The sequence below is a fragment of the Brachypodium distachyon genome, chromosome 5 (assembly GCF_000005505.3).
Source record: "Brachypodium distachyon strain Bd21 chromosome 5, Brachypodium_distachyon_v3.0, whole genome shotgun sequence".
NCBI classification, from domain to species: Eukaryota; Viridiplantae; Streptophyta; class Magnoliopsida; order Poales; family Poaceae; genus Brachypodium; species Brachypodium distachyon.
In genome coordinates, this window is record NC_016135.3 from 12,256,089 (window position 1) to 12,271,152 (window position 15,064).

At 48.9% G+C, this 15,064-nt stretch overlaps 1 protein-coding gene across 1 annotated transcript; it reads left to right on the forward strand.

The window, feature by feature from the left end:
* LOC112269427 lies at positions 1-3,920 on the forward strand. Its single transcript, XM_024456151.1, has 8 exons — positions 1-907; positions 1,008-1,146; positions 1,227-1,355; positions 1,437-2,133; positions 2,509-2,611; positions 2,708-2,743; positions 2,818-3,105; positions 3,192-3,920. The coding sequence occupies exons 4-8, from the start codon at positions 1,927-1,929 to the stop codon at positions 3,800-3,802; spliced, it is 1,245 nt and encodes a 414-aa protein (XP_024311919.1). The 5' UTR covers positions 1-907; positions 1,008-1,146; positions 1,227-1,355; positions 1,437-1,926; the 3' UTR covers positions 3,803-3,920.
* Positions 3,921-15,064: the final 11,144 nt, after the last annotated feature.

Sequence of the window (15,064 nt, forward strand, 5' to 3'; positions counted from 1 at the left end):
GCTGCTCAGGCGGAGGAGAGGACCAGCTCCGAGCGTGCAGCCTGGGAGGGCTCCGACGTAACCCCGGCGAACATCGAGTGGCTCCGCCGCTCCCGGCGAGTCCCGGAGGAGGTCGAGTGCCGGGTTCCCGGCGGAGAAATCGTGCCGACCCCCGAAGCCAGTGAGTGCGTCGTCTTCCTCTCGCACTTCGAGTGTGGTTTTGCTCTCCCCGCTAGCGATTTCTTTAGAACTTTTCTAGATTTCATTGGCCTCCAGCCGCACCATCTTCCGGTGAATGCCATTCTCACCCTCTCGGCATTCGTCACCTGCTGTGAGGGTTATCTCGGCCTCTGGCCATCCATCAACCTATGGTCCCGATACTTCATGTTCCGGCCACAAGTTCTCCCGGACAAATATAATCCTGGCGCCGCAAAGCCGATGACCCAATGCGGCGCCGCCACCATCGTCCCTCGCCGTAACTCGGCATTCCCAAGGATCCAGGGTCTTGAGTCATGTAAAAAATGCCTCAAGACCTTTTTTTATGTCAAAAACATCTCTTCGGACGATAAGATCAACCTGCCGGGGTTCGAAGTCGCCCCCGGAAGAGAAGAGGAACTGGTCCTTCGATCCTAAGGAGACCAATCCGGAGGTCAACGAGATCCATACCGCCATCCTCGAGCTCAAGGAGGAGGGGATGACGGCCGACGATCTCCTGGCGACGTTTATGTACCGGCGGCTGTGCCCGCTCCAGCGCCGGTTACACAAAATGTGCTTCTACAGCGGTTAGCTTGACCTGGACCGAGTGTCTACAGTCCAGCTTAACCAGGTTGAAGTCCGGCGCTGGGTCAAAGCGATTGCAAAGACCAGCCTGCCGGAGCAGTGGAGCTGGGGTATGCCGACGTACAACCGGAAGCATCGAGCGCCCCCGGTAAGTTTTTCATTTATATGTAACTTCTGCTCTTGTCCGATATAAGATTATACCGGCCTTGCTTTGAATTAACTCGGTGGCACCTGATTTTTCTCTGCAGAGGTTCGCCCATCAAGGGAATGAAGACGGGAGATCCCCGGACAAACGCTTTGTGGCCCCGCGCCTGACCATCGACCATGAAGATCCGGATTCGGAGGACTTCATGCCGATCGCTCATGCCGGCCCCCGCCGTACGGAACGTAAGAATCTCTACCATCTTCTTGTAATCCTTTCGATATTTGTTAGCAATGTACTTATACCTGCTCTATCCCGGACGCAGCCGACTCGGGCGCCGACTCGGGAGAAACACGCTGTCTCAAAGAAGCGCGCCGCCGAGAAGGACCTTTCGCAGAATATGAAGCGAAAGAAGGCTGCGACTCGGCCCCAAGCCCAAACCCTTGGTTGTCGGGTAAGGCCAATCTCACCTCGACCGCTTATGTCGGTCTTCTTCTTTTGTTGTCAAGCAAATAGCTAAGTTTTACTCCTGCAGGGAGGCTTTGGCGGCCACACAATCTCAGACGTGTACCGCGTCTGAGATTCCGGTGGCTCGTTCTTCCCGCGCCGAGGCCTCAAACCCGGCCGCGGGCGGGACTGAGACCACCGTGGATCCGACATCCCCCTCTCGGGATGTCGGTCCAAGCGCCGACGCCACGGTCGTCGGTCAGTCCGAGACTCCTGCGGCCGGGGTCTCGGCAACCGAGGCTGCAGTCGAGGCAGCCCCCTCCTCGGCCGCAGTCGAAACAACAGCGGAGCCGCCGGCCTTCGAGACGCCGCAAGAGCCGGCGACGGGTCCTCAGGAATCCCAAGAGCCGCAGCCAACTCCAACGCCACCTCCATCTCTGTCGCGGCCAAAAGAGGATGCCCAAGTTGCTGCTACCCGGGCCGCGAAGGCTAAAGGCCCTGCTGCCGCAGCAGGGTCAACGGCTCCGGGATCCCCTGGCCCGCATCATTCCGGCCAGCAGCAGGAGGTTCCACTCCGGATGTCCAGCGGACAGAGCTGGGGGTCATTGGGCCAGTCCGTCATGGACTGGAACAGCGCCGACCACTACGAGGTGAATTCCAGCATCTTGCAGTTGGCGCGGCCGAGCCCTTTGGTGGGGGCTCCCCCGGCAGCGACTCCGGAGTCGGTGTCGGCACGAATGTACCAGGCCCGGGTGGCCTTGTTCGAGACGAGCCGAGCTACCGAGGTACGCAGAAATCCTTAAGAAACTTTAACTCTTATTTCCAGTATAGTATCCATACTCCTAGTCCCCGAGGTTTAGGGCGAGTAAGAATTAGTCGGCCCGAAGCTTATCTCGTAGAACTTCGAACACTTATTCCTCGAGATTCAGGCCGAGTTTTAGAATAGTCGGCCTGAAGCTTAGAAGCTGCAAGCACTTATTCCCCGAGATTCCGGCCCGGTTTTAGAATAGTCGGCCTGAAGCTTAGAAGCTTCGAACCCTTATTCCCCAAGATTCAGGCCGGGTTTTAGAATAGTCGGCCTGAAGCTTAGAAGCTTCGAACTCTTATTCCCCATTAACTGCCTGTTATAGTGAACTTACTTGTGCATCTCCATCTTGCAGCTTTGCATGAACAAGCACACTGCAGTCTTTAAGGGGCTGTTGGGCAAGTATAAGAAGCTGGCGGCATCGCACGAGGCCCTGAAGGCTGAGCGCGAGAGCCAGAGTAAGTATATCCTACCAAGATAAAATCTTTGTCCGAGTATCCATATTTAGCATAAACTGACATTTGTTCCTGTTCACAACCGGGACAACGCCCAAGTGGCAGAGCTGCTAAAGCGTGTCGCCGAGGTTCAAGGTAACATTTCGTCCTCAATCCGAGCTCCATGCATATTAAACGTCAGCCTCTGTAATCTACGTCCGTTTAAACAGATGAGAAGACTCGGCTGGTCGATCAGCACCGGGAAGAAATTACCCGGCTGCAACCGCAGATCGCGGTGCAGGCTAAGGCGCACCAGACCGAGGCGAACCAACTCACCTCGGCCCTCTCTTCGCAGGCCGATGAGAAAATCCGCCTGGAAGACGAGGTGAAGAAGGGCAAGGCGCTCGCTGCCCAGCTCGAGACTCGCGCCACCTCCGCCAAGTTGGAGGATGCCGAGAAGGCCGCCCTGCTCAAGGTCGTCTGGCGTGACATCGTCAAGATCGATAGCATGCTGACGAGTAAGTTGAATTTCCTCATTCAGTTACTTGTTTGAATAGTAGCACTAACATGCCGAGACTCACTGCCATTCTTTGGTCTCTGCCAGAGTTCTTCCCCACATCTGTTGAGCATGCTCAAGAGACCGTGAAGATCGCTTGCCGGAAGAGGGATCCGGCAGTAGCGGCGGGGGAGCCCTTCGAATGGGACTTGGTGGACCACCTGGTGAGCATCGCGATCCGGGTGAAGCCACTCAAGTCGTTGGGCGTCGACATGCTGAACGCCGGTATCCGAGCCTTGCGCGCGCTGTGGCCGGGAGAAGAAGCTCCTACGGATAGTCCGGACCTGGCGAAGCGCCTGATGGAGACGGAGTCCCGGCTGAACGACTGGAGGGAGTCGGCTGCGCGCATCGGCACCGATGAGGCGTTGTCGTTTGTATTGTCATGGTACGATGTCATTAACCTCGACGTGTTGCAGTTGATGCGGGCCAGCTCCCCATATCTGACGGATCCGGAGTTGGTGGCCAAGCGCAAGGAGCGGGCCTACTCCTTCATTCAGTATGCCGACGTGCATACGTTTGTAGAAGGCCCAACATCTGAAGCCGAAGCCGAGATGACGGACGACGACGAAGAAGCAGCGGACAAAGAAGCCGTTGTGGAGTTGGCTTCCACTACGGCGGATGCGCTGAGTTCCGTCGCCAACCCCTCTGTCTCTTCCTAGCTTAGGAATAACTTTTAGAAAAATTAGATCCCCGGAATGCTGGGTGCAAATGTAATCGACATACTCTTGTTTGCCAAGTATTATGCTCCTCATTTAATTAAGTCTTTTGTTTATCAAATTCCCGACCGAGTCCCCGAGTTCATTTTTTCTCTTAGTGAAATTTTACAACTTCGGTTCCTTTGTCTGCCTTGTCGACGTTCGACGTATGAATCGCAAAGTAATAAAACCACTCTCGCAAAAAAAAGTAACTCAAAGAATTCGCTCGGCAATAACCGAGTTAAAAAGAGATGCCGAGTTAAGATAACGTGTATCTCGGATCGCCTCTTTGCTTGTTTCCGTAGTCATTTTTCATGTGATCGGTTATTTCATACCCATCTCTAGCTTGCCATGAAGCAGGGTTGCGGACAGCAGCGAAGTTATAGAGGGGTTTTGTCAGTACCGACACACTACTAGATTAACGTAAGATTACGCAATTAAGCCATGCCGACATACAAAAGAAAATTGTAACATGGCATTTAAACGATATGGAAGTCCCCGAGTTTCTTTTAAGAACCCGGCAGATAATTTCATTGTCTTAATTAGAACATTCAACATAAGGAAAAACGATACAAATACTCAGTTCTCAAGTATAGAACGGACGGAGCAACGCTACATTCCATGGCCTCTTGGTTTCCTCGCCTGACCGGTCCATCCTGTTCGCCTTTGGATCTTGCGCATCTATAAGATAGTAAGAATCATTGTGGAGTGCTTTGCTCACAATGAAGGGTCCTTCCCATGGAGGTAATAATTTGTGCATGCCGGCTGTGCGCTGCACAAGCCGGAGGACAAGATCTCCTTCCGGAATACTCACGGGCTGACCTTTCGGCTGTGATAACGCCTTAGGTGCTGTTGATAGATGGCCGACCGAGATAGAGCCAATTCCCGTGCTTCTTCGAGCAGGTCGGCTGTGATAACGTTCTTGCATAGATAGCTGAGAGATTGAGAGCCAATTCGAGTGATGACGAGGGAATAACTCTTCGAGGGCTCAACCTTCATATACCTGATACAGCTCATCAGGGGGTCCACTCAAAGGCCCAAGTATATGCAGGTCGAGTCCCTCAAAGTGCGGTTCAAGTCAAGGAACATGATCTTTTCGTACGAGAATAAACTGATTTGATTGTAACCTTCCAGATTATCACGCCCGAGACCTGGCCGCCAGTATATAAGGCTAGGAGGGGGAGTCGGGAAGGGGGACTTCTACACGCACACGCCAGATCCATCTGCGCATCATAGCTTTCTAGCTACTCTGTAATCTCGATCAATACAATACACCAAAACCAGGACGTAAGGGTTTTACCTTCCGAGGGCCCTGAACCTGGGTAAACCTTGCGGCTCTCCTAGTCTTTGTTAGTCGACGAGATCGCTCGTGCACCCCGTGCTCTCCTTCAGTCAAAAACCCTCGAATCAGGGTATTGCCGAGGTAGCTCCACATCATTGGCGCCGACCGTGGGGAAGAAGTGCATCAGATCTACGATCTTCTTGACCATGTTCTCAATCCACAACGCATCAATCACGGAGGGGTCGATCTGCTTCAGGTCCTTGAGCTTCTGAGCTCACCCACCGGAATTGCGCTCCACTTTCCGCAATCTCGACGGTCTGCTGGACATGTCGTTCGGAGGCTTTAACCTCCGAGTCAGCCGCGAAGGAATTGTTAGCTTCGCAGATCTATCACCCACAAGGCAAATCTGCGATTCTTCGAAGGCGTCATCGACGGATCACTCACCCCTGATGCGTTCACTGGGTGAGGTAGGGCAAATTTTGGCCAAATTTTTTTTGCACCGAGTGCGATTCACATCACTCGATGTTCGCTGAAGATCCCACTCCTTACAGCGTTAATACCTGTTCGAGTGTGGCAATCAACCCCAAGGATACAATCGCGATTCCTCGCAAAACCCTAGCACAGGTTTTCGTGGTGGAAGTAGGCGAGAGTAGTGGAGATGGACGCCGCACTGGTAGAACCATCTTCGCCGAGGCGTGTGCAGGAGACGAGGCCACTGATCGCCCAACAATCATTCTCACGCAGGAAGAGGAAGTGCGGGTCGAGGCCGCTCTTAACGGCACTGCCCCTCTGCCGGTAGACGCCACGCGCAACGAGATGATGGCATATCATCATGCGCTGAATACTACGCATGCTCGACTGCGAGATGAGCAGGCAGAGCTACAGCGACGGTGAGAGATCGCCGACGCCTCGAGTGCCCGCCGACAGCTCTCAGCGCAGAGTTGTAGTGCCTGCTCCCGAAGCACCCCCAGATATAGGGCGCCGTGCTATCAATCTCGGTTGCAAATATCCCCGAGAGAGATCGCATCGGCATGACACGCAGTCTGGATGATGAACTGGTGACAGTCAATACCCAGGGGGAGGTGCTCCCCCAGACGCCACAAGGAGCCGTGGTTGCTGCAAACACGTACCTCCTATCCACTATGCCAACAGATGACAACCCGAGGGCAGTCATTCACAAGCAGGTCTTGGCCGGCTTAGGCCTCATCGGGAATGCCCTCATGGGCCCCAACCCGAACCAGATGGAGGCCCCGCGGCATAGGGACAACGGCGCCCAACGGCAAAATAATCGCACGACTCCTCCACGACGGGGACTGGAAGAACAGCCTAATGGCCACCACAACACCCTCGTGCTAGGAGATGCTCGTGACATTATTACTCAGCAGAGAATCGATCACGAGAGATCAGCCCGTGCTGACCGACTCACAGAAGAAGAGGATGAACCTTGCGGCGCGGCCTGCTTTAGCCATCGCGTTCGCAATTCGAAGATGCCCAACAACTTTTCGGTTTCGGCGAGTGCGATCAAGTTTGACGGATCTCAGGAACCGCGAGCTTGGTTAGAAGATTACCTCACCATGGTGCGACTGCAGGGAGGAACGAAGAACACAGCTATGCAGTGCTTGTAGTTGCAGCTCAAGGGGCACGCTCGCACATGGCTTGCGAGTCTGCCAGAGGGCGAAATCGGCTCGTGGGACGAGCTCTATCAAGTCTTTACCCGCACATTTCGGGCAACATATAAAAGGCCAGTCTCGTTGGAGGAGCTCCGAGCATGCACCCAGAGGTCGAGTGAGTCCATTCGCTCATACATACAACGATGGACATCCCTCAAAAACGCAGTAGAAGAAATATCGGACGAAAGTGCAGTCGACGCCTTCAAATGCGGTTTGAAACGTGTCACTTTTAAGGAGGAACTGGGACGGAGCAGGCCAATAATAGTAGCAGATCTGATGGAGATGGCAAATAAATGAGAGGATGGAGAAGACTCAATCCGAAACGAGCACAATGCACTACCTGATGATGAAGAAGCCGAGAGAGAACACAGTCGTAGCACCGAGAGATGAAAGAAGCGAAAGGAGCAGGAGCCTAACGCTCTCGAGTTCGTAGCGGCAGAGTTCGACCGTAACGGCAGTGGATGAGATGAAGGAAATAATGAAGGGCAGCGGGATAGAAACTACCGTGGCAATTACCGGGATAGCAGCAAGAATCAGCAATGGCAGCCTCGGAGGTTGCGGCGAGATGGGCAACCTGCTTTATCGTTGGCGTAGCAGTTGCAATCTCCCTCCCCCTTCCATGGTACCAGGGATGTCAATGGAAATATAAGGTGCGGTCACATACTACTCGAGTGTCGCCGTTTTCATGAATTGCAGGACACATGCAGCCAGTTTCAAAACTCAACGGCAAGCAAGGACTACCCTAGAGGGCCAGGTCAGCAGTCAACGAGGAATAATCCCAATACTTTGGCTCTGCCACATGCTACTCGAGCTGGGATGGTCGCGCACAATGCACGACCTCCCCCTCCATTGCCACCAAATTTCGCCGGATCTGTGCAACACGTGCAGCCTGCGCCACGGCCATCAGAAGCACCAGCTGCAGCTAACGCGTATCCGATGCCTCTGGGAAATATCTGTATGATACAGAAAGGAAGACCGTCCAACCGACATAAACAAGTCATCACTTGACAAGTTCATCTGGCTGTAGCCGCACCACCTGCCACCCCAGAATACCTCGACTGGTCCGAGGTCGCCATCTCATTCTCGCGGGCAGATCACCCACCTCAAGTCCCCAGACCAAGACAGTCAGCACTAGTCCTAGAAGCTCAGGTGGGAGGCTACGAGATGAGCAAAGTCTTCATTGATGGAGGCAGTGCATTAATACCATATTTGCGGATACACTACGGGCAATGAACAGATGTTTAACAAATCTTCAAGCTACAGACACATATTTCCACAGAATTGTTCTGGGAAAACCGGCAGTACCGTTGGGCCGAGTCAGCCTCGACGTCGTCTTTGGCAACCCCACTAATTTTCGCAAGGAACGGATCAATTTTGAAGTACTCGACAGGAAGTCAAAATACCACGTGCTTTTAGGCTGGCCGGCACTCGCCAGGTTTATGGCCATCCCCCACTATGCATATCTTATGATGAAAATGCCTGGACCCTACAGCATCATCTTCATCCGGGGAAGCTTTACAAGATCGGATAATTCTGACAGAGAATTCCATAAACTTGCTGAGTCATTCGGCATGCAGGCAGAACTCGCCTCTTTAAAGGAAACGATGGATAACGACGTACTTCCCATGACGAAGAAAGCGCCGCAACAGATGGAGTTCAGCACGAAGAGCGACACGACGGAGCATCAGGTACACCCGACGGATCCCAGTAAAACAGTGCTGGTGTCCTCGAGTCTTCCTCCCGCATAGGAAAGCGCGCTCGTCAAGTTCCTGCGCGAGAATTGGAAATTTTTTGCCTAGGTACCATCCGATATGCCGGGTATTCCCAGGGAACTCGCCGAGCACTCCCTGCATGCCGGGTATTCTCAGGCAACCGATGCGGCGTTTTTCAGAACCAAAGCGAAAGGCCATTGGCGAGGAGTTCTCGAAGCAAAGTTTATCCGGGAAATAAAACAAGCTACCTGGGTGGCAAACCTCGTCCTTTTCCCGAAGAAGAATACGAAAGTTTTGCGCATGTGCGTGGATTTCACCTCATTGAACAAGCACTGCCCGAAAGATCATTTTCCCCTGCCTCGAATTGATCAGATTGTCGATTCGACTGCGGGATGTGCCCGGTTGTCATTCCTTGATGCATATTCTGGATACAATCAGATTCGATTGAAGAAGGAGGACGAAGATAAGACAGCATTCATAACGCCTTATGGGTTTTCTGCTACAAAACTATGCCTTTCGGACTGAAAAAATCAACGTTGCATGCAGGCATGTCTTGGGCCGCAGCTTGGCAGAAATGTTCAAGTCTACATCGACGATATCGTTATCAAGACAAAAACTGAAGATACTTTATTAGAGGATATTCAGGAGACATTCCAAAATGCGTATTTTCTTTCTTAACCCGACGAAATGCGTCTTTGGAGTACCTGCAGGTCAGCTTCTGGGCTATTTTCTTTCTGCAAGGGGAATCGTAGCCAATCCAGACAAGATCAGAGCAATAGTTGAAGCGATCCCCCTTCACCAAGGGTTCGATCTCTGTGCTTACTATGCTAGTCCCTGGATCGACTCACTAGCACACACAGTTTCATGATGAAGTATACAGAAACAAAGGTCAAAAGTACTTTATTACATCGCATCATCCAGAATTTAAATAATACTTACAACCTTGCATGACCTCCTAGGCCAGCATAAACAAATAATGTTCAAAACCATGATAACAATGTATCATGAAGCTGCAGCGGAAAGGTAGAGTAAAAGGGCCTCATCTACTCCCAGAGGAGAGAGCATGTTGGAATGTAAGCACATGACCCAAAGAAATATCGACGAACCTCACTCTTCGTCAGTTTCACCTGCATTATTAATTGCAGCCACTACGTGGTCAATACATTTGAATGTATTGGCAAGCTCACTAAAGTTATAAAAAACCTACCAAGTACATGCATAGTTTGGCTAAGAGGGGTTTGGCTATTTTGCATAAAAGCATCATTATTCAAATCTTATCAGTTTTAGACAAATAGTTTTGAATTCTATTGGACACAGGGTAGAAACACCCATGCTCCTATTAACCTAGGCACATTGAGTAGAAACATCAATGCTCCTACCTAGTTCAATCCATTCATTTTATTAGGAAATTGGAATGAGTGAGACCTTCCTTACAGCTCCAATATCTAGTTGCTCATAATTGTCCGTAACCGGGGACACGGCTAAGTACTTAGTTTGACACTCTCGAGAGGTGGTACACTTTACCCACAAGAATTCGACGTGTTAATCCCTTGCTGTCCTCCGGGTGGAGTAGCAACGGCATCGATTTCAAGAATTTTCAGAACATGTTCACCCAAACCACCTGAGGGACCCGCGCTCCCACCTACACAACTACCTCATTACAATCCCTCGGATCTGGGTAAACATTTCTTACTCCATCCAGGCAGAGCCCATATTACCATGTGGTTGTACTGGAAGTTACTAAACAGGAAACTAGTCCAGTCTCTGGTTATCCCGGGTGGCATCCCACATTGTGATGAAGGCGCTCCCCGAATCCACGGAAGAGACGTCCATGGACGATCCATTCCTGAATCCACAGGAACTCGACTCAGAGGGACCCATAGAAATGGACCTAACGTCACGACATCCGAATACTCAAAGCAGCCCACCCAGGACGGTTCATTGAATTACTTGTTTTGCCATACGCTAGGAAAAATCATATCGTAATACAATAGTATCACATTGTAATAATACCACCCTCGTATAAGCTCATAGCATAGCATTTTACTACTACGATGGCAATTGGTGCTAAGGTCATGACAAAGGGTATCCTATACTATTAGGACAGATCATAGCTAGCATAGATACAGTAATAAACCTGACAATGCAACTAAGAAAATCTAGTGCATAATAAAATAATGGGTAAATGATCAAAGTGAACTTGCCTTGATAGTAGTTGATATTCAGACACTCTTCACAGTCACACAGTTCGCTCTCCGAAAAAACTATACAATCAAGCAAACATACACATACATAAACACACCATACAAGCAAAAGAATATGTATGTCATGATGCAATGCAAAACATGTGACATGAGTTTGGTTTATTTTCTTTGGATGATCTACTAATCCAAAGCCTTGAGAATTAAGCACATGCAATTAGGGTTTTTAAGCAAAAGCAAAGGTTAGGGTTTAAACCCTAAAATGAGGTTTTATTGGCATCAGCAAAATAGATTAATTCGAAATATTTGTTTCACAATAAAACAAAATTTTGGACACTGGTTTTATTCAAATAGGACTTCTAGAAAATTAGTTATGATTTAAATGGCATAAAACCCTAATCTGTAATTTGAATGTGATTCAAATATTCAAATTTGAAATTGGACGGTGCTAAAATATTCTAAATTTCCTAAGGATTCCAAAAAGGTGTGGATTACTAAATTTGGCCAAACAGATTTAGAGTTATGATCATTTGAAATAACAGGGGCCTATCTGCAAAAAGACCATTTAATTATTCCGGGGGATTAAAAATTAGATTTTCATTTTATTTACGCAGTGACACGTGGAGGCTCCTGATTGGTGCGTATCGGTTCGGTTAAAAATTAAAACGGGATCTAATCTTAGCCCTCGGATCCGGATCGGACGGACAAGGGGAGTTCTAGGGTTTACCGGCGGCGGCGGCAGTCACCGGAGACGGAGGGGATGGCGGCGCGGGCACGGGCGCGGCGGCTCGGGGTCCTCTGGCGAAGCTGACATCGCGGGGGTGGCCGGGGACGGCGCGGCGCAGCACGGGGGAGACGGGGGCGCGGTCGGTGTGGGCTCGGGCGGCGCGGGTCGTCGCCTAGGTTGAAGAAGAAGCGGCGGCGCGGGTGCGGCTCCGGCGAAGCTTCGGGCGGCGCTGCAGGGCACAAAGATGGAGAAGAAGAGGAGAGAAAGAAGATGGGGGAGGTCCGGTCGTGCTTGGCGTACCGTGCAGGTGGCGGCGAGCTCGGGACGGCGGCGGGCGCGGAGCTTCTCCGGCGAGCGATTCTGGCGGCCTGGCGGCGTGATAGCGAGGGGGAGCAGAGGGGAAGAGGAGAGGGGCGCGTTGGCTTTAAAAGGACGCGAGCGGCTCGGTTCGGGAAGATCGGGAGGGGCGGATCCCACTGATGGCGCGCGGCGCGGGATTTCCGGCCGCCTTCCTTGCGGGGAAGAAGACCCCAACAGGTGGGGCCCACCTGTCGGTGGCTCACGCGGCACGGGCGAGCGGCTGGGCCGGCTGGGCTGCGGCGCGCGCGAGGGAGTTGGGCCGGTTCGGCCCCATTCGGCCGGGCCGGTCTGTTTGCTCCCTTTTTTTTCTTTTACCCTTTTCTTTTTCTGTTTTTCTTATTCCTTTGATATCTTTTGATTTTGAACTCCAAATTGGTCCAAACAAGTCCCAGAAAATTTGTAAAATCATGTTCTACCATGATACAACTTTTGGAAGTAGTTTCTCTTCAAAATAAAATATGTAAAAATACATTTGCCCTATAAATGCCTTTAGAGCCATATATCTATTTAAATAAAATACTTTTTCAATTCCAAATAATTATCCAAAAATTATGAGATAGCTTATATATGCACTAAACCCCTTTTATACATAAAACCTATTGGTTCGAAAATCCAAAACTCAAATGGGTGTATACCATAAGGTTCAAGTTGAAGTTAAAACTTTTGAAGCCTTTTTGAGATTCAAATTTGAATTCAAATATGCAATTGTGGCATGATGCTCATGGATGCAATGCACATGTAAAAGTTTGAAATTTTGGGATGTTACAATAGTAACGATGAAGGAACCAACAAACATCCATACAGTACAGAAGCTTACAGGACGAGTGGCAGCTCTCAGCCGTTTCATTAGTAGATTAGGAGAAAAAGCCCTACCATTCTACCAGCTACTCAAGAAAGGGGACAAATTCACGTGGACACCCGAAGCCAACAGCGCATTCACCGATGTGACATTCCAGAATTTTCCAATTCTAGAATGTTAAATAAAATAATTATTTTAATGAAAATATTGGCTTTGGAAATATTTTGGTTGTGAATTTCTGAAGGATTTGAAATTTTTAGGACTTATTTAAATTTTTCCACACCATGTTTGAGTATTCAACGAAAGAGTGGATTAATATGACTATCCAAATTATACAACATGGCTGGGACATTTATGTAAGTTCAAAGTTATTCTATTTTGGACCCATATGCATCTTATGACTTCCACCGGATTATTCTTTATATCCAAATAAATCCTATGTCATATTTGAAAGATTTACTAACACACTAAGTTTCTAATTTGGATGCCATGACCATATGAGAGCATCGTTGGAATACTTAAATCGATTAGAAATGTTCTCCAACATTTATTTAAATGTTAAAGAAACGGAATAATATGACTTCCCAAGTATATGGTTGGAAAACATATATAATGATTCACCTATGATTCTCTCGATATTTGCTTTGTCGTGTTAATTTTGTTTTCGAGAAGAAGTTATCAAATATTCGAGAATAGGATAACGTGACATCCTGATGTGCAAATGTTATTCCAACATTTATTCCATTGTTGAGAGTGGGATAACGTGACTTTCCAAACATATATAGTTGGAAACATCTGCGATGTTTACATGGTTTGTGATTTGGTGTTATAAAGCCATTTGAGAATTTTATTGAGCCGTATAATTATTATGAGATTTTAGCTAAGGAAGGGTTTTAGTGCAAAGTATGCAAACCCAATATTTTATTGGACTTTAAACTAATTTATGAAACAAAGGTTTCGTAATAGATTTCAAAACCTATTTTATGTATTACTTATAAAGCTCTAATGACATTTATATAAGCAAAAGTATTTTCACTTATTTTATTTTGAAAGAATTCAAGTCCCAAAAGTTCACACTTTGGAGGATTTGAATTTACAAATTTACTGGAGTTTATTTGGACTTATTTGGAGTTATGAATCAAAAGTTATTAATAAAAACAAAAAATAAAAAAATAAAAAGGAAAAAAAAATGGACCGACCCAACTGGGCCGGCCCATCTCCACCGAGCGCCCCAGCCATCCACGAGCACGAACTCGTCTTCCTCTCCTCTGCAGGTAAGCAATCTTCTCCTTCCATATTTTCTTTCTTCGATTACTTTCCTTTCCGCGCGTCTCTCTCCAAAAGGAAACCACCTCATCAATCCTCACCATCCCGGGAACCCATTCAGGAAATCAATTTGAAGTTTCTCTCATAATCGCAGTTTCCAAAAATGGTGCCCCGAATGTCGGCCGTCGACATCCGCGTCCGATCTCCCTCCTCGGCCACTATAAAAGAATTCCACGCGCGTCACTTTGAGCCTTTGTCTCTCCTCTCCCATTTCCATGTATAAAGTTTGGCCTCAAAACCTCTGTACAGCCGGCTATGTCGACGTCTTTTTCCACCGGTCACCGCCACCATTGTTGTCGGTGAAATCACCCCGAACCTCCGTTCTTCGATTCCTTTCACCGGTCGACTCATGTGACCCTTACCTACCTTTGTGACAAGGTTTCGTGACCTTTTGATACCGTTGGCCGCGCCGTCTCCGAACCCATGCCAAAGCCGCGTCCGGAGCTCCGCCCGTCGCCATCCGGAGATGCTACGACCACGCAAGATGCGTCACGGTGTTCGCCTCGACGTCTTCCACCGCCCCATCAAACCCTACATCGACATCATCGCCGTCCTTCTTCAACTCCGGCGAACTCCGTATCTTTTCCCGTGAGGAACTTTTCAGCCGCAACAGTTTTGATTAGCCATGTTTAGAAGCCCATATCTTTTGATCAGTATATTATTTTTGGCCGAATCTTTCTCTGTAGTTAGAGCACGTCCACCTCTCTAGACCAGACCTGATTGTATACCCCGTCCGCATGATCTTCAATACAGAATCTTCGTTGGAAATTGCTATTCACAGTATGCTGTTTCTGGATTAGCCAACTTTCGAAATTAATATAAATTGTTCCATTGATCCGTTTGGTTGCAAGCCTTCTGTAGTTCATCAAATAGATCATGTTCTACATATTAGGGTACACATTGCACAATTTAGGATTCGTCTACAGAGGTGTATCTTCAATCGAAAGTCGTATCTGTTAACACTGTCACATCAGTTAGCTATTTTCCAGAGCCTATATCTTTCGAGCCATTACTCCAAAGTAGATGATTCTTCCTGTCATGTCAAGATAAAATCCAAATCTAAATCCTAGACCTCTTTTAACACCTTTCCAAGTTCATCCACACTAGTGCATCGTCATTGCAAAACAGTACCTTCAGCAGTTTCCCACA